Below are 24,343 nucleotides of genomic sequence, written 5' to 3' on the forward strand. Positions count from 1 at the left end.
AGAACCATTATACATATATCTGGCGGTGGCCAATGAGGCTGTAAGTTCGGTATTGATTCGAGAAGAAAACAGGATCCAGAGGCCCGTTTATTATGCGAGTAAACGATTATCGGGAGCCGAGGTTCGGTATCTTCCTATGGAAAAACTGGCGTTCGCCTTAATAACATCGGCGAGGAAACTCCGACCCTACTTTCAAGCTCATACGATTATAGTGCTTACTAACCAACCCTTGAAGCAGGTTCTTAGCAAGCCGGAGCTTTCAGGCCGGATGTTGAGGTGGGCAGTAGAGCTCACCGCCTTTGACATTGAGTATAGGCCGCGACCGGCCATTAAGGCGCAGTCGCTAGCAGACTTCATCGCCGAAGGGATAGGAGCTCCCGAAGGTCCCGAGGAAAGCCAGAAACCATGGTCAGTGGCGGTAGACGGAAGCTCGACCTCGGGCGGGGGTGGAGCAGGATTAATGATAAAGAGTCCCGAAGGGCAAATATGGCCCTATGCATTGCATTTTGAATTCCGAGCATCTAACAACGAAGCAGAATATGAGGCCTTATTAGCTGGGCTGAGGTTGGCTGAACAATTGGGAGCTCAAAACGTTGAGGTGAGTTCAGATTCTAACTTAGTGGTGCAGCAGGTGAATGGAGAATATGAAGCCCGAGAAAGTCACATGGCGCAATACTTGACCCTAGCCAAAGAGCTGATGGCGCGTTTCCAACACGTAAAGGTGGAATACGTCCCTCGAGCCATGAATACAGAGGCGGACTTGCTGTCCCGAATCGCCTCTTCCTCTTTCCCTACAAGCTCTCGGGAAATTCGGATCGAATCTCTTCCGCAAAAGAGTATCGAAGAAGCCGCAGTCCAATTTTGTATCGATGACGAGCCCAGCTGGATGGACCCCATGTTGTCATATTTAAGAGAGGAAAAGCTCCCCGAAGACGACTCGGAGGCACGGGAGGTCAAACGAAAAGCCCGAAATTTCGTGTTAGTCGGGGGGGAATTATACAGAAGGTCTTTTTCACAACCGCTGCTCAAGTGTATCCGACCTCGCGAAGCAGACTACATCCTACGGGAGATTCACGAAGGAATATGTGGAAGCCACATCGGGGCTCGGGCGCTTAGTCAAAAGGCCCTGCGGCAGGGGTATTATTGGCCAACGATGGTGCGAGATTCCGAGCAGCTAGTTAGAACTTGCGACCGGTGCCAGAAAACGTCTAACTTGGTCCATGTGCCGGCAGTCGCGCTAACTCATCTCGCCACACCATGCCCCTTTGCCCAATGGGGTATAGACATCCTGGGACCTTTTCCCCCAGCAGCTGGACAGGTCAAGTATATCATGGCTGCTATCGATTACTTCACAAAGTGGGTTGAAGCTGAAGCAGTGGCCTCTATTACTTCTCGGCGGGTGAAACAATTCCTATGGAAGCACGTAGTCTGTCGCTTCGGAGTTCCTCGGGTGCTAATCTCAGACAACGGCACTCAATTTTCTGACCGGTCCGTTCGGGAATGGTGCCAGGAGTTGGGAATCAAGCAGCAATTCACCTCGGTAGCTCACCCCCAAGCTAATGGCCAAATCGAACTCACTAACAGAACTATGTTGCGGGGTTTAAAAACAAGAGTAGATAAAGCGAAAGGTAGTTGGGTAGAAGAACTGCCGAGCATTCTGTGGTCTTACCGAACTACGGCGAAGGTCTCCACGGGAGAGACTCCTTTCAGTCTATGCTACGGCTCGGAAGCATTAATCCCAGTTGAAATTGGAGTACCTACGCTACGAGTAGAGCTATTCGACCCTGAATCCAATGAGCAGAGTTTGAGGGACAACCTAGATTTCCTTGATGAATTTCGTGACCAGGCGAAGATTCGACAAGCTGCTTATAATCAGCGCATAGAGAGATACTACAATCGACGAGTAAGAGCACGAAACTTTCTACCAGGAGATTTGGTACTAAGGCGAGCAGACATTCAGGGAACCCGAGAAACAGATAAGTTAACACCAAATTGGGAAGGTCCTTACAAAGTAACAGAAGTCCTCAGCCCGGGGGCATACAAACTACAGACCCTCGAAGGGGCACCGGTGAAAAACGCATGGAACGTGCAGAACTTGAGGAAGTTCTATCAGTGATAGCTCTTTATTATATTCATATGATCTGTTAGTAATAATTCTACATTATATGTCTTGGCATCTTTTCTTTTTATGGCTTTGCGTATGCTATCCAGGAATAAATTCATTTTTCTCCTATGCGTAAAAACTCATCATTTCCAAAGACCTGGGAAGGCACATCAGCGCGAAGGGAAAGAATCGACATACCTTCAACGGGGCTAGACCCCTCAACTATAACAAAGGATCAAATATGATCCTCGGGGGGCCCGAACCCCCGACAAAAACAAAGGATCAAATATGATCCTCGGGGGGCCCGAACCCCCGACAAAAACAAAGGATCAAATATGATCCTCGGGGGGCCCGAACCCCCGACAAAAACAAAGGATCAAATATGATCCTCGGGGGGCCCGAACCCCCGACAAAAACAAAGGATCAAATATGATCCTCGGGGGGCCCGAACCCCCGACAAAAACAAAGGATCAAATATGATCCCGACAAAAACAAAGGATCAAATATGATCCTAGGAGGCCCGAACCTCCGGCAAAAGCAAAAGATCAGATGTGATCCTTGGAGGGTCCCGAATCCTCGAAAGGCTTAAGACTGCGAGGATCAGGCGCGATCCTTGGGGGGCCGGAGCCGAACCCTTTTGAGCAAGCGACGAAGACCAAGTCTTGCGATGAGCAGGAAGGGTAAAAGAAAAAAAAAAGGAAGAATCAAGCCTGATCCCAAGCGGCCTTCTTTTTCTTGTTTTTCAAAAGAAAATTGTGTGAAAAATCTAAACACTTTTATTATTACGACAACAGGTTTTAATACAAATGACTACTCTAAAGAAGACAAGGCGGCGACAACATCAAAGGGGATGGAGTCAACATCCAAGTTCGGGAAGCGCTCTTTGACGAGTTTTCTCATATGCTCAAACCCACCCCGAAGAACTCCTTCTAACTCCGCGGCATAAGCTTCAGAGCTTCGGAAATCCTCTCGACCATTCTGAAAAGCCACTTGGGCATCCTTGAGGGCAGATTGAAGTTGGGCATGAGCGGTACGAAGGTCTTCTTTGCACCGGGAATAAGACTCCAATGCTTCGACCTGCCCCTTCTTGGCCTCCTTCAGCTCTAGAGTGAGTCTTTTTATATCCTCCTGAAGCTGGCGATTAACAACCTTAGTGGAATCCAGCTCCTCCCCAAGTCGGGAATTGGCCTGATTAGCCTCAAGCATATTCTTCTGGACCAACTCCAAATCCTCCCGAGCTTGAGCTTCGGCTTCGTTGGCAAGTCGGGCATCTTCTTGCGCCAGCTCCACAGACTTGGTTAAAATATGAACCCGGTGCTCGAGACCCGACAATTGGGAAGAAAGAGATTCCAACCCTCGAAGCCTTTCCACTTCAGACTCCAGGGAGGTGATCCGAGTTTGAAGTTCGGACTCTCGTCGAGAGACCAGACCTTGGAACTCCGTAAGGTTCTGAGGAAGTAAAAACAGAGTATAGATCAAGACCTACTCGCACAGAAAAAGCGAAAAGTCAAAAGAAGAAGGAATACGGTCGCACCCTTAGAATTTCAGCGCAATAGTCGATTTCGTTCGGAGTTCGTAGAGTCTCCGGTAAGACTAAAGCCGTTGAAGGGGCATTGGTGGCTTCAGGAGCCGAAGGCTCGGAGGGAGCAGCAGCTGGGGAAGTGGCTTCCATCCTGCGACGCTTCGTCCGGCGCGCTAAAATCTCCTTCGCCGACAACACCGAAGCCTCCTCCAGCGAAGCCTCTCCCGTCAGCTCCGAACGCCCCGCTGGTGCCAATGGCGTTAAAATTCGTTTAAAAATCGAACTGATAGGGATGCTGGGAGGCGTAGCACTGGACTCCGTACCTGCCATGGTTTGCCTTTTCTGGGCCTCCGCGCGAGCTACAGCAAGCACCTGAGCGATGGTCGCCGAATCGCCTTCGGGAGAGATCGGCAAGCGCGCAGGCATGGTGGAGGCTTCTCGCCGCGCGGTCGGAGAGCCTCTGGTTTGAGAAAGGAGAAGCGGGGAAGATGGGTCCCCCGAACGGGAAGAGGGGTCCCCCGAACCCCCAGCAATGTTCCCCTTGGAAGCCTCTTGGAAGGTCCCGGGGTCTTCCTCCACCGCCCTTCGCGACCTGGACGGTAATGAGTTCTTCTTGTTACTCTTCTTGCTCTTTGGAATTCGCTCGGAAGGCGCAGTCCTCTCCAACACCCTCTGGTTGCCGGAAGGTGCCGAAGGGCCTTTACTCCCAGGGAAGTCCAATATCATTCCTTTAGTGACAGCAGAATAAGATATTTCCCAGACCTCTTCATCTAAGAAAGAGATAACAACGAAAATCAAATACAGACAAAGGAAAAAGAGAGAGTAAAAGAAAAGGATGAAGGAAAAAGAGCTCACAGTTCTCGCCGTCCAGACCCGCTTGGGAAAGGCCGGGATTGGAGAGCCATCCTTCTTCCCAGTTCCGACTGTTCTTCATAAGTCGGCAGGCGAAATCTTCAATGGTCTCGACACTCGGACGCTTGTGCTTAGTGTCCAGAGTCCACTCGTTACTGACAGACCAGATCTCTTGAGGAGAGCCGGATGGCCTGGGGCGGACGAAGACAAAACGCTCCTTCCAATCATCAGAATCTTTCGACCCGCCGGATTGCATGAGAGTCGAAGCAGAGATCTCAAGATTAGAGTATCCCTTGCAGGCGAGAAGACGGCTATCTTTTACGATCCGAGGGGAGATGGAGATCCACCCTCCGGGGTCGCGGTTGGTCGTGAAGAAATAGTCGAAGAGGTCTCCAGTTGGCTCAATTTTGCCGGAATGACAAATAAGGAGGAACCCCATCAGGTATCGCCATCCGAAGGGAGACAGTTGGGCGGGAGCGATAGTAAGATGTTGAAGTAAGGTCATCACTCTTCTCCGGGGAGGGAGCCGAAAGCCCCTGTCAAAAGCACACTTATAAATGCACAGGCGGCCGGCGACGGGATGACATGCCCGTAGATGACTGTTGAACTCTACCTCCCACTCTTCGGGGACGTTGTACTTTTCTCTAAACTGTTGACATTCCGCTTGGCTCATCCATTGACATGGAATCGACGCAGCAGGATGTTTTTCCCACTCAATAAGCTCTGCACCAGCGGGATTAAACCTCCCAGAACCGATTATCGCCATGGCAAAAAGCTAGAAGAAAGAGAGGCGAAAGAGGAGGAAAATGCTTGCGGACACAAGAAAAGCTAAAACTGAAGGAAAGTCGCACGGAAAGAGAAGTAAAGGGACTGAAGGGTTCCCATTTTAAAAGACCAAACTGCGGGGACAAGAAACCAAAGGACGAGCAATAATGAGCATTGATCACCCCGCACTGACAGAGCTCGAAAGACGAAAAGGCCTCGGACAGCGCATAGGGAAGGGATACCGCCGTCAAAACCGATTGATTTTCACGTCTGTCAGACGCGCAAAAAAAAAAAAGGGGGAGTTAAAGTGAAGAACCTCAGAGGCCTTACTACTCCTCGGGCCCTTCAAGCCGAAGAGCTCAAGGAGCAGGGGGGCAAGTGATGAGGAGAACGCCCTCGGTCCCATAATTACGCCAAGACGAATACCTAACAGCGGTCAAAAGATACACAGCAGACAAGCATTGCCACGTCAATCAGATAAGCACTCAATAGAGAAACCCCCGAGATCTCAGGAACAGGCTATCCCACCGAAGATCACGGAGGCAACAGTTATCCCGAACTCCTCGGAGGCGGAGGCTATCGCGAAACCCTTATCGGGAAAGTCCCGAAGAAGGCGGGAGGAAGATCCCGAAGATCCCTCATGATTCCTATCCCGAGAAAAGGTAAGCGAAGAAGGTGGGGGATTCTCCTTATTTTTTCCATCAATTAACATAGTTTAAAAGGGACAAGGAACCCTAGATCAAAGGACTAACTTAATCATCGGAGATTGACCGGGGGAGCAAACCCCGTCTCCATTGCAGGTACATTCAGAAAGGCAAGAAGGGAACGTGCGGCTACCACTTCCGAAAATCCTTCATCAATGTAGTAGTTGGTGATTATGTTGTCACGTGCTGGCATGGGGCTCCATTCCATTATTCCAATTCCAATTCCATGCATGATATATATATATATATATGCTACATACAAATACAATTAGGAGCTAGAGGAAAGCCTTCATTTGTTCTGATTAGCTGCAAAGGAAGGCACATGGATATACATACATACGTACATAGTGTCGAGAGAGAGAGAGGGAGAGAGAAGGCAAATTATATGTATAGCTAGCGTGACTTAGCAATAGCATGCAAGTTGATTTGTAAGTGGAATGAAAGGGGGGGGGGGGGGGGGGGGGGGGGGGGGAAGGAAATGGAGGAAAGGACAAGGGGGGGCCAGTGAGCAGAAGATACAGTGGAACCAACACCGAGCGCTTGCCGACGCCAAACCCAAACGTATCAGTATCACAAATATTAATTGAACGAACGAAAACTGTTCTCTCATGTACGTACGTGGGGTGCCCCATTTCCATTTGATTTGACCTCGCCACTCCTCCCCGCCGTTCCCTTTTCATTTTCTTTTCTTTTCTTTCTTTTTTTTTTGGGGGTGGTTTTGTTTTCTTTAATTACTTGTCGTGTTTAGATAATCTCCATAAAAGGGGGATAATTTAGCTTCAGATAATTTTATTTTACCAAATTAGGGTAAATTCATCTCCATCTTCTATTGATCTTATTCAATTAGATACTTTGGTGAGATTAACTTTTTTCCATAATTTGAAAAATTTTGCCCCTTAAACCATCAAAATTAAGAAGGTCCACGAACTCTTCTCTCTAGCTAGCTGTTGCCATGCATGGGACTAGGCCCATATCGTTTGGGAGCTTCATCATCTCTCACAATGAATGAATGAATCAAATCTTGGAGACTGAGACCCTGTGACGACAACTTCAGTGGTAGGCTGTCAACAATGGACAAAATGGTTATTTAACAACTAAAATTCAACAATAACTAAGTCCATATTAGTATACTAATGATCATAACCTGAGATATATGTATAACTTTATTTCTAACCTCCTTTATACATAGGCTACCAATTAATATTAATATATATATAAAAAAAAACAAATCTAGGAAATTGTACATCAATTAGGGGGTGGGGACAGCACAATCACAATTGGTGTCGCCACCATGAACATGATGGAGATAGACATGAGCATAGGCTGCAGTGAGGAGTCAGCTTCAATATCATCATCTTTAGATTTTCCACACTCGCCCATTCCACCATACCCTCCCTAAGATGGATTTTTTTTTTTTTTCTTAATAATAAAAACAAGTCGATGGTTGAGTTGAGGGATGGGATTCTACTATTATGGTATAGAGTATTTGGTTATATGAATATGATTTCAAGAGTTTCAATTATGAAAAACACTTACAAACCAAAAATGGAAATAATCAGCCCAGAGAGAGGTTATTAATTTTCTCTCACTAAGTCAAAAGAGAAATGTAAGTTCGGATAGTCAACCATAATTATTAACTTTATGTTAGCTATTAACACATTAAACCCACACAATTGAAGTTTTAATTTATGGTGATAAATGACAGTGTTAATGAAATCAAATCTCAAATTTAAGTAGAATGAATTTAAGCAAAGGAATTAAATAAGCACGTGACGCGAGGCCCATTGCAACTGGACAAATTCAAAGAAATTGCAGGCAGACATGACAAGCTCAGCATGGGTTGGTCCATTAAATTGTAGCCCATAATCTGGCCCAACATACCGTGGGCCGTTATACGTTTATTTGTGGACCGCGTGCTGACAAGTATGTTTATGAAAAGACCCATTCATACGTTTTACCAATATTATTACAAAATATAGCTTACTTTCTTTTGTTGTAGCCTCAATAATTTAAACAAAATTACAATAATGATCCATTTTAAAATTTTAGTTGTTTTATGAGATTTCTTTTTTCATTTGAGTGGGTGTGGAGTGGGGCAATCTTCAAAAATATTAAATGCTTGAGAGCAGCAATTTGTTGGCTCTATTGCCACTGTCCATTCCAAAAGATTGTAGCATCATCATTGGAGCTTCTCTGGGTTTTTAATTTATTCACGTGGTAATTCAGATGCTATATTTTGATTAATTTAATAAATATTAAATATTATTAAAATTAACTAAATCCTAACTTGATTTAAGGAACCTGATAAATTTTTCAAAAAAAGAAAAGCTCCCAAGGCCAAGATTAAACACAGCAATTTCAATTTTAGTTATGAAAATGTTATTTATATACTTAATTTTAATACTTAGGATGGGTGACGCTGGCGTATTGATAATTTACTATTTTTTTTAAAGCAAAAATGGCCGAACCAAACAACATTTATACTAGCGGTTGAGGGTGGTTGACATGATTTACAGCTATTTAAGTTTTAGAGGTTCCAATCATTTATTGCTTATTAATTACCCCTTCCTTCCCATCTTGACTTTTCTAATTTCTACAGATTGAGCAGAGGATGCCTCTGTTTCCGTAGAATTAGCTTTTTGGGTTGAATTTCAGCACGGCATAAACTGGATGATCAGCTCAAATCCATCCACAGCATTATCATCGACTTTTTCTTTTTCTTTTTTTATTCTATCGATGGTTAGCAGCAAATTTTATGGTGGGTTCTATGATCAAATGGAATTGGAATCTGTAACACAAGACAACATTATGTATTCATATGAGCATACCCTCTAGCTACAGATCAAAGCATAGAATAGGGCCCTTAATGCTCCTCTTCTCTCCTCGACAACCAAATCAAATCACAATCCTATAATCTGAAAAAGGGAAAAACAAACTTAAGGTGCCAGCTAGAACAAACCACAACACGTTACACGCGTACAAACAAAAACCACAACTAATACATAGAGAAAACATAAAAGAGTCGCTAACCCAGGTAGCGGTTTGCTTTTCATTTCCGGCAGCGGGTGATGGCGGAGCATCCTCTAGTGTAGGGATGGACGGGGCCTCGGGCCTTGAAGCAATTGTGGGTGTAGTAGGAGCGGCCGGAGCGAGGCGGGCATGGGATCCGATTGGCGGACAGGGCGCCGTAGGAAATGTAGAACCGCAGTTTGTGCCAGAATAGAGACCTTCGCTCGGTTGGGTCGCCGTCCGAGAGACCTTCCTCGCCGCCGAACTCGTACATTGACATCGCCGACTGCCAATCGAACACGTCGGCCTGAGCTCCGGCACTACCTGAGGCCCACAGGAGGAGGATGCAAAGTGCTACGAGTCTCAGGAGATTCGAGGTTGCCATGGATGTCCCAGAGAGAGAGAGAGAGAGGCTTGGCTGTTTGCAGAATGAACTATACCACTTGACATGGGAAAAAGAAAGCAAACGGAGGGGTAGAAGTCCTAAAATGGTTTTGTCCCACTACATGGTAGTTCAACTTGGTGGCATAATACTAAATATATTCGTATTGGTTCACTACTTCCTCAGGCCCAAAACTTTTTGATGCCCTACATAGTGGAAGCTCGCGGGCTTCTCTATGACCCCAGCAAGTAATCAACTTCAGAATTGCCCGAAACATGTTGGGGCTGGGCCGGGTCTGGCCCAGTAGTTACCCTTTTCCACCCTGGCCTAGCAAGCATCAACGTATGTATTGTCTGTTTTAAAACAATAAAAGAAAAAAAAAAAAAAAAACTCAGTGTAGCTATTATATCATGAATGTAATTTGTAGGCGTGACATAATTAACTAACTGATGATATATATTTATTGTTGTTTAGATTATTGTTTTACAGTTTTATTCTTCATTTTTTTTTAATGTAATGTAAGACGTCACAACATCACTTGTTTGTCTTCCTTCCATCTTTCTTCTATGATCTCCTCATTCACTATGCATTCATTTGACTAAACTTAATATATATAACCGATCACACTTAATAGAATACATATTTTGTATATAATTGGTTGTTGTTTATCTATAGTTTTATAATAATATGATATAGTTCCACTTTTCTTCTGCAAATTAATTAAAGAAGCGCTGCTGGCAGAAAAAGGCAAACTCCCGTGCATACGTAGTCAGTCTGACTCAAAGCACAGACTTGTGATCTCATCGATGATCGCTCGATATATATATGGGCATGGTCCCTGATGATCAACAACAAAGGTTGGTTAATTTGTGGGCAAAGCCAGGAAATTAATTTTATGATCGTCGTCGTCGTCGTCATCATCATCATCATATATATATATATAGATACACACACACACACGTATGTATCATGAACACAGAGAATAAGCTCTAGCTAGTTTAAATCACCCCAAACAGTCCATGATGATGGACCATTTCGGTGAAACTAGTACTACTTGGAGTAGCTTCAACACTCGATCGTAAATCTGTCATTCGTTGACTCCCAGCCTTTATCAGAAGCGCATTAATTAATGCATACATTCTGCAACTTTTACTACTTGGAGTAGTTGAATTCATGGCGATGGGTGCATATATGGCAGAGCATTAGGACCGGTCGCTGTTATGGATCGATCATCAGTGCCACCACCTTGAAATGACTTGTTTGTTCTGTTGCTTCTAATTAATGAGGGCTCGCCGGCCGGGGGTAATGGAAGCTTGAGAAGAAAAGGTTAAGCAATCTGGGAAAGAAGCAAGGCTACGGTGGCTACTGCTTCGTTCAATTGCGGTAATAAGGAGATGGATTACAAGATGGATGGACATGAATGCAGAGGCTATGGTGGGTTGTCAAGAAGAATATGATGACGACGACTGACGAAGCTATAGAAACAAATTAAGCCCTGTTGCGCCCAAGCCGGCCGGGATAAGGAAAGTGGGACCATTGGGTTGGGTCAGTCAGATATTTAATGCCCTCCTCATATATGCAATCTTTCCAGCCACTTCCCACTGGCGGTGAGAATTCATTTTATTTTGTGTTGGCTCAGTATCTATATCTTGGTCGCATTTGACATTGGGATTAGGAGCCGTACGTGTTTAAGTGACTTAAATACATAAGCTAAGCTGTTTGCTCTGTTAAATTGGATTAGTTTTAATAACTATATAACGTGCAAGTTATATTTCTCACACCCACCAAGTAAAAGTAGATAGCCATAGAATTATTTATTTTTAAAAAAAATTAAGTATAATATTATGTAAATAATAGCTTTACATAAAAGTCAATATGTATTGCAAGTTATCTAGATCTGTTCATCTATTAATATGAAAAGGCCAAAATTATATATATATATATTTATGAATTATCATATCATTTTTGTACAAAAATAGTATATTTAAAAAAAATAGAACTAATTCTATATTTTCTTAAACCGACAGATGACAAGAGTACGTTGTTCATTTATCACTTTACTCTTTGTAGAACTACATCCACGTATGGTGGTAAATTTGACTGTTGAGTATTGCATGTCAGAAGCAAACATTTCTTTTGATTTTTTATCATTTTCTTTTAATTATAAAAAAATAGAAATAAATAAATTATGTTTTATTATAAAAATCACATAAAAAGTAAAAACGAGAAGTAAACAGAAAAATAAAAAGAAGTAAAATGATGATATCCATTCAAACATGTATAACCGATAGAAAGAATATAAATATGAGGGAGGCATTAATGAGGATGATGACTACCCATTAATGGTGGGGAGCAAATTAATTAATGGGTGTAATGTAATCCACTTGATCACCAATATTATTATTCCAATTAAACAATACAAAACCTGCCACCTCGATCCATTTAATTTCTTTCCATTCTCATCGCTAGCTAATAATGTAACCCCCCTAAATCCATCAAACTGGAGAAATGTTGGGTACGTATCCAACAAGCGTGCATCCATTCAATTCAATTCAATTCAATTTAGTCATGGTCATGCCCATTAAATAATAATAATAATAATAATAATAATAATAATATTGGTTCGTCTTGTACGTATATGATTGGATAGGAGTAAAGTAAATCCCCAGGGCCCCAGTGGTGTGGTAATAAATCGAGTCCCCTTTTGCGTAACATTCCGTCTACGAACAAAGCGTACGAATGTATTGTTGTAAGTTAAAGTTCGTTACCACAGTAAGCAAAGCAAATTGAATTCATTTTTTTTTTTTTTGGGGGGGGGAGTGGGGGAAGTAACAGTACAACTACTTCTTCAAGAGAAGAGCGTCAGTGATGTGATCCCAACTTCTCTCTCATCTTGGCAAGCGTGCCGTGCCGCACGTAATGCGACGCGGTGGAGTTAATTTTTTTTTATTTAAAATCTTTTTAAGTGTTGATAATATATAATAATAATAATAATAGTAAATTAATAATGGATTGGTTTGGTTATTGGGGCCCTCCTCTGAAATTGGGGGGTTGTGCTTCTGACACATGTCATGTGACTGTGGGGGCTTCTTGGGATTTCTTTAATATAAGCATGAAATGAAATCAAATCAAAGTTAAGTTTTATTTTATTTTTTATTTTTTATTGGGGGTGGGGGTGGTTATATAGATGGCAAAGCTAATAAGGAAGGCTTTTGCTTTCCTTCGTGGGATCTCTCACATCTATCACTCCCGCCCCCTTGCTTTGATGATGATAGAGATGATGAATGGGTTCATGCACCTTTATTAATGTTAGATCGATCAGACGGCTACCTCCCATTCTCACTCTCAACCCTCCCTCCCTCCCTCCCTATTTATAAATAATAATAATATTAATATATTGTTTAGTGAAAAATATATAGGATGGAGATCATAAGCTGAAAATTTGGCAATTGTAATACTTACTAGCTAGTATATAGGGGAGAGGAGAGTAAAAAAATAGATTAATAAATATTTATTTATAGCTCTGGGCTAAAAAAACAAGTATAAAGTATTTAGCACGCACAGTACTTAAAAATAAATAAAATATATAAAGAAAGGTTCACAAGCTGTTATATATATGGCTTTCCACTGACATATTCCAAATGCAAGTTACTATAAGCTCGCACTTTGTGATGAAACCCTAACTCTCTTAAAAGGCCTTCTTTCCATCCTCTAATTCATCCCTTAGCTAGCTTCCTTCCTCTGCACAGAGAAATAATTCATGGATATTGACCTCACCAAATCCCCTGCACACCATCAAATGGAGATGATGACCATGATGATGCAGCTCGACAGGCTTCCCGACCTCTCCAGGCGCCCTTATACCAGTACCCCTTCCGACTTGCCCGAAATCGAATTCGAATTCTCCGGCGCCGTCAGCCCAACCGGCATTCATATCCACAGCCCCTCACCTGTAGTACTAACTCCCCCAACCATGCCATTCTTCACCACTGCTCCAGTTCAAGACCCAATGGCCACTAACATCCCCCCAAGATTCAGGAACATCGCTCCCAACGAGAAGCGAAACTCCATGGAAGCAATGCGGGAGATGATTTATCGCATCGCGGTGATGCAGCCGATTCAAATCGATCCGGAGGCGGTGAAGCCGCCGAAGCGGCGGAACGTGAAGATATCCAAGGATCCGCAGAGCGTGGCGGCCCGGCACCGGCGGGAGAGGATCAGCGAGAGGATAAGGATTCTGCAGAGACTGGTTCCGGGCGGCACCAAAATGGACACGGCTTCGATGCTGGACGAGGCGATACACTACGTGAAGTTCTTGAAGAAGCAAGTGCAGTGCTTGGAGCAGGCCGGGGCTAGCCGGCCGATGGGGTCGACGGTTGGGTTGTTCCAAACGACGACAACGGCGGCGATGCAGCTGGCGAATATGAATTATTCATCATCTTTGGCGAAAGCTTGCCAGACGTCTCAGATGGTGGGTGGGCTCTACTCGAATGCTTAGGTGTTTGTGTGTGCGTGAGAGACAGGGAAAGAGAACGAATCTCAAAGGGTTTTGTGTAAATCCATTATTGTCATGCAGCTTCATCATTATGCGGTTTTGTAAAGAAAGGGTTTTTCTGTATCGATTACAGTTTGGTTTCTGCTTCCACCGTTTAACTTATCTCTCTCTCTCTTCGTGCTCAAATGAAAATTTTAATCGGTTTATATAAAGAACGGGGTTAATATTATTATGGTTAATTAACTGTTATATATATGTGAAGAATTCTGCCTCACTTTCTTGCTTGTTACTGACGCCATGGCACTATTATTAGAGGAGACTGAGCTTGTCTGTAAGTTTGAGACTGTTCCAATGATTAAGATTTAATAATTTTTTAATTATTGTCCAACCTGGTATCGCACTTTTGAGAGTTCTCTGTCCCGCATATGTATTGACTAATTAATAAACAATTAACATTCCCTTTCATGTGCAATGTAATCTTAACTTTAATATATATAGTAAAGATCTTATTATTAGTCACCCAGGAGATCAAAGCAATCAATTAAGGATTCACTTTATATACATATATACTCTAATAAACCTTCACACATCTAATATATTTAATGTGGAAGTATACGTACAACGAGACGAACACATGTCAAATAAACTTCATAATTTAAATGTAATCTCCGCAAGTTTGATACGTACGTATAAACCAAAAAACTAACCTCTTTGATTACTTTTTGTTTGTAACTAAACCACGTACAGTAGTCGATCGTCTGTACTAATTAATTTTTTTAAGTAAAATTATATTAAAGAGAGCCGTAGTTAGCCATAGGCTCTACTACATGCAGAAGAATAAGCATTAAGACAACATAATCCAACAAGACAATAATTAATGAGCAAATAAAATTATCACAAAATAAAATAGAATCTCCAATAAGGCTTGCAAGTAGGATAATTCAAAGAAAGGCCGACTGTGGTTTAACAAGGAGACATCTTCTATTCCATATGATACCACCTCCTCTGGCGCCCAACTATAAATCAGTTTGAAAATCATAGACTATATATGATCTATGAAAGGAAATTATTGTGTTTATATAGCTTTTGAATCTCGATTGGGAGAGGGTTGAGAAAACCCACTTTAAGTCATCAAATAAATATTTGTGTGGTAGTTTTGAGTTCGTTTTACCCACTGCTTCTAACGCTAGCTATGAGGACTTGTATAAAAGTAGTATATATATAGTAGTTGAAGTTATGTTCTACGTACGCTTTTAATTTAAGTACTTGAATTTTTATTATTCTGTCCTGCCACTTTTTGAAGACAAAATCAAAATGGGCGTCAAAGTGGCATTTTAAAAATAATTTTGAACCAACAAAAGCCTGTCTTGAGAAGGGATCTTCTTTTCTATGTCATCTTGACAGTCCCAAACTCCACAACTTTCTCTATATTCTGCCTCGCAATGTTCAAGGTGTTTATGGGGTTTTAAGGCTGCTGGTAATGATCGATCTTATAATGACAGTACTCACTGTCGAATACACGCGATAAGTTACGAATTACCTTCTCTAAATAAACATTACTTAGATAATATAAATTTTGTATTTGGCGCATCCTAACAGTGGTTCCTTTTTGGCTTCCTTATTGTAACACGTACATGCAATGCGTCATTACTTAAAAGTTTAATTAATTTTAAATTTATAAAACTAAATAATATATTCAACACTTCTTCCGTACTTAATTGTTATTTAACATATGTTTGCATAGGAAATTAAACTTACAACAGAAAGCATCCGGAGGCACAAACATTTCTGAAACTGTGTCATACCCCTTGGCATCACGTAAAATTTAGCAAAACGTTATCTTTTTCAAGATTCCAATAATGGCGTAACAATATATAGTTTAGCACTCAATTATTAATTGTGAAATTAAATTTAATTCAACCCTTGTTCTTAAAAAAAATTACAATTCATATGTCAAAGGGAAATGAAATGTTCATTGAGATCGATCCATATTTTAAAATGAATGACCCATCACCTATATATATATATATATATACACCCATAATTTGAAAAACAAAGCTTTCACACCATTTTATTTTCAATTTCAAAACAAAATTAAAAAAAAAAAAAGTGCAAATAATTTCCTTGACCAAACCAAATGCTTTGTGAAAGCTAGTCAATATATGTATGAATATGTTATGTGATATTAATTAGTTGAGCGGACCATTCCACAGTGTTACAAGTCAAATTAATGGTTTAGAATTCCACGCAGAATTAATGGGGAAGTCATCGTTCCGATCACATTGCCTTAAATTATCATGCACCAAGGATGGGCTTGGCCTTGTAACTGTAACAAGTCGACACACAGAAAATCATTATAAAATCTTAATAATAAAATTGTATAAATTAGGAAAATAAATAAAGTTATTTATTGCCTGACAGATGGTTGGCTTAATTTTCTGATCATTAACGAAGCTGCAGCTGCTGCTGCTTCGTTGTTTACATTACATGCGCACTTCGTTTGAAATATATATATATATATATGTATGTATATATAAAATATTTTTAAGGGAGAGGTGGGTTGGGAAGATGGTGGTAGGTCGTTGCCTCCCAACGCAGGATCCAGTGATGAGAGTGTTCATGTCTCAAGTATCATGCTTCTCTCAAGCCAACCCAATATTATATATATATATATATGAAAATAATATTTAATTTATAAGATTTTTATAAAGAAATGGAACGTAATAAGGTGTCACTTTGGTAATTATACCCTTTCTTTTTTTGCCACTATTAAATTAAAGACAAAAGACCAGCAAAATTAATATAAATAAGGGGCAAATTCTAATACAACAAATAGTCAATAAAACAGCAAAATAATTAAATGGGATCAGGCTAAAAACATACCAGACAACAACATCAATCGCTGTGAAATCTATAATTTAGGTGAAACAAGCAATTATAGGACTCTTGCCATATCAAATGGGCTAGTGAAATCAATGTAACATTGAAAGGCCCAGATAAAAGAGAGAAAATGACCTAATTAGAGGGTCTATTACACCTATTTAATAATTAATTCTATCCCAATATATTATTATTATTAATTATTAATGAATCGATTAATCTTTGTAAATAATTTTTATTTAAATATTATTTTGTTTAGATAACTCTTTAAATTTAAATATGATAAGAATTAAATAGAGTTTCCATCAACCCAAATTGCTTTTGAATAACGATATATAGGAACACAAGTGTAGAAGATTCAACACTATTAAAGTTTATAAATAGACTTACACACCTTTTAGTAATTTGATACATACTTTAATTAGGTTACTGCATGTGGTGGTGCATCTATAAAATGTGACATGATTCACAACCAAAGCCATCTAAGTGTTGTAAGGCTTAAGAAAATTTATGTTTTCGTCCTACAAAAACTATATATATATATATATGTTGTGAAGAGTTTATAGTTTTCTCAATTTAAAAGCTATATATATCATCAATGAGTAAATTTATTCTATTATATATTAATTGTGAAATCATAGACGAAATTTGTTGAAATCAAATGATATTAAAATTTTGCACCCTCTTTATCTTAATTTCTGTGTATGATTATAAGCATATAATTTTTAATCTTAAAAAGTGGCGTCAAAACTACCCAACATAATATAAATATATATTAAATATAATTATCAGATGACATATTTTATATATAAGCAAAGGTGTCACGTGGGGGATGCCACAAAGGTCCCGACATCTCCACAAGTATGGCTTCAGGTTTATTTATATTTATTTATTATGTGCATGAAAGAAGAATAAGTTTGGGGGAGACCTGTTCAAGTTCATTGTATATTTCTCTGACACACTCTTATCTTCTTTTTATCTTCTTCCATCCATCTTTCTATCTTTGTCCTCCTCCTCCTCCTCCTCCTCTTCAAAAGATAAGTTCTCATATATTATGTGAATTAAGTACATATTCCTACATATATATATATTACATATGCATGCATATGCACACACACACACACACATATTTATTTATATATATATTCATGTCAAACAAACTACTAGATCTGGCAGATTTACGATCCATCTATCAGCTTGAAAAGCAACCTGAAAAATGTCACCTGCTTTGTTTATTTTTCTGGTTTAAGACAAGCTAGAGCTTGACTGAAACACTATATATATGTGCATACATATATATATATATATATATATATGATGAGCGAGTGGAAGAGAAATGATGGGACTTGGAAGATTGAACTAATGGATGTATGGCATACTTAATAATTAAACACATGTACACAGTGCTATATATATATATATATATAACGATGTGAAGAGAGATAAACGTATTGAATTAAAGGGGCTGGTGAATTGGTTGGATGCGTTGAATTTTGGAAGAAGTACGTAGTTCCTCCTTTGAAGGGGCAAAGGTTGATGATCATGAATCATGCACATGCATCATTGATATCTACCCACACACACACATAAATGTTTACATCTTCCATCTAAGAATTTCCATATTCTTAATTTGTCGGTTTTCAAGGCGGGATGTATCAGAATTCGAGCATTTCATATTGATCTCGGTAAAGACAAATACCATTTTAAAACCATTTATAAATATGTGTGTGTGTGTGTGTGGCAGAGAGAGAGGAAGACGACGGGGCGGGGGGAAGAAGACGATCCATGAAGATCTAGTTTGTGAAGCCTACGATGACCAACTATGGCCCCAAATATGAGCCCAGGCGCTTGACTTTAAATTGGGCTCCGTTCGTAAAACAAGATGGCCCGGTCTAGAAACGATGGGCCTAACCGAGTCATCTTGTATATCTTACATAATAAACAACATTTAAAGATTAAAACAAAGCTTTTCCTTAATCATAATGAACTTTTGTTTTGTTGTTGCTAAATAAGCTCTTCTTCTCCTTTAATAATAACCAAATAAAATAAGAATACCATATAAAAATAAGTAAATTAAAAAACCAACCATTGGAGATGAATATATAATAAGGACGTGTTTGATTGCAATCATGGAATTTACATAGAAAGAAAATAAGTTTTAGGCAATTCAATTACCTATAACTTATTTACATGGAAATTATGAAGTAGAAGTGTTTGATTGAATTTTGTTTTCTATGTAGTTTTCTCCCCCAAACCCATCCCCGTCTTCTCCCTGCCTTCTCCTATCTCTCTCTCTCCCCTGCCTCCCAAACCCAGTTCTTCGCCCTACCATTCTTTATCGCCGCCATCGCTGGAGAATGGAGAGATCCAGCAGCACCAGACCATGCTGCCCTGTCTTCTCCCATCGCCGCCATTGCTACCTTCTCCTATCGCCGCTATCGCTGCCTTCTCCCATCACCGTCATTGCTGGAGCAAGCATCGCCGCTATCGCTGCCTTCTCCCATCACCGTCATTGCTGGAGCAAGCATCGCCGCCATTGCTGCCTTCTCCCATCGCCTCATCGCTGGAGCAAGCATCGCCGCCATCGTTGTCTTCTCTCATCAGGACCTAGAAAATAAGAAAGCGCCAGAGGAAAGAGATGAGGTCGATGAGGCGTTCATCGATCGAATTTTCGACTCCAATGAGGTGCTGCCATGGAATTACCAACTCATTTTCAAAGCTTTCGTGGTAAGCTACCCATCTCTCTCTTTCCCTCCCAAACCTAGTTCTTCTCCCTGCCTCCCCCTATTGCCACCAGTGCTGGTTGCAGTGGCCATCGTCGCCGCTGCCATCTTCGTTGCCCATCGTCGATGGCCGATCTTCACTAGCCATGGCTACCATCGCTGACCGCCTTTCCCCTCCTCCTCGTGACCGCACTTCCCCTCTTCTTCTCCTTCGTGCTTCAGCTTTTCTTCTTCTTCTTCCCTGAAATTTCTTTTCCCAACCCTCCCTAAGAATTGATTTTCCAGCAAAAGTGGGAATTGGAGTCCACGTGATCAAAAATGAGAATTGAAATTACGTAGAAAATATTGCTAATCAAACACTACCAAAATTAGAATTTACATGGAAAATGGCTATTTTTCATGAAAAATATGGCCAATCAAACAGGCCCTAATATTAATGAAGAATAAATCTACTTAAGGGGTGTTTGTTAATCAAGATATAACCAAGATATGTGATACATCCTAGACTTCTATCATTTACAACATGTTTGTTAAGTTTATCTAACCATTCTTAAAAAAATCATTAATGATCTCTTATTTTGATTTTTCAATATATACATATCTCTGCTCCATCTCAAGATAAACATATCTTGATCCATACATATAAGAAAACAACTATGTCTATGTTCTCTAATATATTTCAAAGAATTTAACAAATAATTTGATAAAAAATTTGGAATACTTCCTAATTTTATTTTGACCATTCCATATCTTGGTCCGAAAATCATTCCGGACTTATCTTGATACTCCCTTATTTTACTCATTTTAATAAACGCTACCTTAACAAGTATCTTTTAGCATTCTTGTGAATTGAAGGATATATGAGCAAATGATGCTTTTGGTTAATTAAATTGAGTTTGAAAATAGACATGATATATTCTGAAATTAAGATTTTAATGGATTAAAGTGTTAACTTTGCTCGAGCACAAGTGAACTCTGGTGAACTTTGATAAAATTTAATCAAGGTACAGTTAATTTTGATAAAGTTTAATATTTAGCTAATTATTAATAATTAATTACTAATATTAGTAATTAATATTAATTACTAATAATTAATAATATCAGTTTACTAATATTATTAATTAATTACTAATATTAATTAATTATTATCTTACTAGTTTTTGTTCTTCTTTAGTACCTTCAGCGTATTTACCATCTATGCCTTAGATACTTTCTGTTGTACTAAAATTCCCTTCATTTTTTGTTGCCAAATAGAAAAATCCCCCTTCCCATTGAAAACTCCCAATTCGAAGTGTGTAGTCATATTCACTAAGTATATGAATTTCACACAAAATATGCAACCTAATTAAATTAATGCAAACACATAGTTTTAAAGATTTAATTAAGGCAGCAGATTCACAGAAGGATAACAAGCAGAATTGGAACAAGACTAATTAGGGCAGAGAAAACTGATTTACAAAATAAACAGTATTCTAGACTTGTTTTGCACACAGCCAATATGACTGATATCACACATAGCAAATTATCAGGATGCACTTAACAAAGTATATATTGGCATAAAAAAAAAAAAAGAACAGTAACTGTAGGAAAAACAAATCAAACAAGTTGATACAAAATTTACCGAGCTAGATCTCAAGAGTGAGATCTAGAATGAAATCGAGTCGGATCTCATGGACTTGCCGACCTTCACGCGCCAAAGTCTGCCACTACACGCGTCGTCACCAACTGGAGAGTAGACTGGCAGGCGCCGGTCAGGGCGAAGCAACTCGAACGAACAATCACGGATTTGGGGTTGGTTTACCCCGAATCACTCACTGCACAAAGCAATAGGAGTTAACTAATTCGGGTTCCAACGTAAACCCTAGAACCACTTATCGTGAAAATCGATCGAGAAAAACCAAAAGGGTTTTTTGATTAGGGTTTGATTTTGCACAACCCAGGAGCCACATGAGGCTCTGATACCATTTGTTGCAGAAGAACACTTACCAAAACAGAGGGTTAGTACAAAATATAAGCAAAACCAAAGGGATATGGAAAAATAAACCAACCAAAGAACACAAAAGAGTAATAGTAAAAGAGACTCCCTGTAAAATAGTTTTCAAGGCTCAGATCTGGATCTGTCCAGATTGTACCACCCAAGTAACTCTAGAAAATAGGGACACCAAGCCTCACAGAAGCACTCAAGAAACAAGCCACGAAAACCCCCAAATCGGAGCCCTAAATCCTATCGGCCAGAACACCAAAACTTCTCCCAAAACCACACAGGTTACGTTCATAGCAAGATCCACTAAGGAACAAGAACGATCACAAAGATATGAGACGAAGAACAAGACCAAAAATTTTACCTCAAAAGGATCTGCTGAACCAGCTAAATAGGGGCTACTCACCGATCGACCAAGAGCTTCCAAAGGAAAGGAAGACCCCTGCCATGAAAACAAGATCTGGCACAAAAAGAGAAGAGCCAACTCACGAAGATCAGCCATCAAAGGAAACAATCGGGAGAGCAAAGAGAGAAGGAAAGAGAGAGTTCGACAGTCAAATGAGGGTAAAGAAAGCAGAAAAGAGACCTTATATATGACGGTGCTAGGGCACGGCTGAAGAGCCGTTTGGATTGGGCTTGGGCTTCCTTAAGCCTTGAGCAAATGCGCTTAGCCAATTTCTCCTCCAAAAACTTAATTAAGGGTTTATGGCCCGACTTTTTAATGGGCTACCAATGGGTGGTATATTTGGACGATACTTAAATCTCGGGCCGAAACCTATGAAGATAAACCCGACTATTCGTCATACCCTTGAGCCTCATTAGGAAACAAAAAACAACATGGGCCTAACCGAGTCATCTTGTTTATCTTATATAATAAACAAACACTTAAAAATTAAAATGAAGCTTTTCCTTAATCATAAAGAACTTTTGTTTTGTTGTTGCTAAATAAGCTCTTCTTCTCCTTTAATAATAACCAAATAAAATAGGAATACCATATAAAAATAAGTAAATTAAAAAACCAACCATTGGAGATGATTTTCTTTAATTACTATATAATAATATTGACGAAGAATAAATCTACTTAACAAGTCTTGTGAATTGAAGGATATATGAGCAAATGATGCTTTTGGTTAATTAAATTGAGTTTGAAAATAGACATGATATATTCTGAAATTAAGATTTTAATGGATTAAAGTGTTAGCTTTGGTCAAGCACAAGTGAACTCTGGTGAGCTTTGATAAAATTTAATCAAGGTACAGTTAATTTTGATAAAGTTTAATATTTAGCTAATTATTAATAAATCATTACTAATTAATGAATAATTAATTACTAATATTAGATTTCACACAAAATATTAAAACCTTGTATCTAAAATAGAATTTGATGGAGGGAGACCTTGACTTTGGGAATCCCGCTGGACTGTTCCAAAGCAAAGGAATCAGTCATAAGCATCGTGTTGACCCCGTTCTCTTCTCACCGTCCATACTTAGTCAATTATGGACTTCTCACCCCCACAATGAGATGAAATGAAACCCACACGCTAACTAATATATATCTGTCAAAATCATCTACATATAATAATTAATTAATTAACTGCACACCAGAATTTTCTACCAAATTAATTAATCAGATTTTCCCGTTAACTCGGACACAATGCTATGTTTAAGGAAAATATTATTGGTATGTTTTTATGTATACCTTGAGTTACATAAAAGTGTATTAATGACAAAAAAATTTCTCGTGAGGCACATAGAAATGAGGGATATTTTAGTCATAATATCCTCTTATGTAGTCTAAAATATATAAAAAAATTGTACATCTAGCATGATTCATATTTAAAAGTCTTCCATTATGACTAACATTTCCGTATGCATTTATTATCATTATTTTCAATACTGCATCTTAAAATAAGATACACTTATTATAATTTATCTATGGTTTTAAGTTAATAAATGTTTTAATAATAATAATAATAATTAAAATTACCCATTACCTTAACATGCAACTATATATTAATAAACAACACATAAAAAAACAATTATAGTTAATTATTTACTCGTGCCACGACCGTGCATTTATATTATTCTCTTTATTATAAATATTTATTGATGATAAGATTGAATTAGTATTATAATTATGGCACAACAACTTTGTAATTCCCTCCAACACTTGTACATTTAAAAGTGTTTCTTCATACTTCAAATTAAGTTAGTTCAAGCACTGATAACTGAGGGTAATTTTGTGCACGTCTCCATATAAAAAACATGAAATAAACCTATAATATATTTGCACCCAAAAATTAACAAATTTACAGAGTAATTTGAATCGATTAATAGGTGATGTGAGAGAGCTTGGATTATTAAAAATTAGCGCATCGATCTTATATACTTGGGTCAAATTTAATTTTAATATTTTCTAAGTAAATAAATCAAATTTCTATTTCTAATTAATTTTTAGGACACGTTAATTGATTACTACTTTTAGTTGTTGAATAGTCATAGCGTTTTGGTGTAGGTTTTTGAGTGGAGCGCACACGTTAAGAGTGTTGAAACTATATTGACCCATTCCAGGGTGTAGTCCAATATCCCACAAGTTCAGCAAATAATATATAATTCCTTTCATTTAATAATTACATGGATTTTATTAGTACATTAAATATATATTTTAGTATGATATATTGTCAACTTGTCACACTCATAGTTTAATTAAATGTGAATCTTGTGATACACCCATGCACAACCACAAGTATCCTTCATTCTTCCACACACGAAACCAAAAAAGAAAAAAAGTCATGTACCTACGTACAGAAGAAATGAACAAGAAGAAGAAGCAAACAGTTAAACGCAAATGAGAGACTAGTCTAACTAATTAATTAATAAGACCTAGTAGTCTATATATATATATAGTGGAATTGGTCTGATTAAAG

The 24,343-nt window shown here is 39.2% G+C and overlaps 2 protein-coding genes across 2 annotated transcripts; one reads left to right on the plus strand and one right to left on the minus strand.

Annotated features, from left to right (window-relative positions):
• Positions 1–8,736: 8,736 nt before the first annotated feature.
• On the minus strand, positions 8,737–9,468 carry LOC127804148 (protein RALF-like 34). The gene has a single exon (XM_052340933.1). The coding sequence runs from the start codon at positions 9,339–9,341 to the stop codon at positions 8,997–8,999; it is 345 nt and encodes a 114-aa protein (XP_052196893.1). The 5' UTR covers positions 9,342–9,468; the 3' UTR covers positions 8,737–8,996.
• A 3,528-nt stretch (positions 9,469–12,996) lies between these two features.
• LOC127804695 (transcription factor HEC2) lies at positions 12,997–13,979 on the plus strand. The gene has a single exon (XM_052341633.1). It carries the CDS (start codon positions 13,099–13,101, stop codon positions 13,834–13,836), a length of 738 nt encoding a protein of 245 aa, XP_052197593.1. The 5' UTR covers positions 12,997–13,098; the 3' UTR covers positions 13,837–13,979.
• Positions 13,980–24,343: the final 10,364 nt, after the last annotated feature.

The sequence above is a fragment of the Diospyros lotus genome, chromosome 6, assembly GCF_014633365.1.
Source record: "Diospyros lotus cultivar Yz01 chromosome 6, ASM1463336v1, whole genome shotgun sequence".
Classification (NCBI taxonomy): domain Eukaryota; kingdom Viridiplantae; phylum Streptophyta; class Magnoliopsida; order Ericales; family Ebenaceae; genus Diospyros; species Diospyros lotus.

What these genes read in the sequence shown, in the direction of transcription:
- LOC127804695 (XM_052341633.1), top strand. Translation starts at nt 13,099, where the DNA reads ATGGATATTGACCTCACCAAATCCCCTGCACACCATCAAATGGAGATG.
- LOC127804148 (XM_052340933.1), bottom strand. Translation starts at nt 9,341, where the DNA reads ATGGCAACCTCGAATCTCCTGAGACTCGTAGCACTTTGCATCCTCCTC.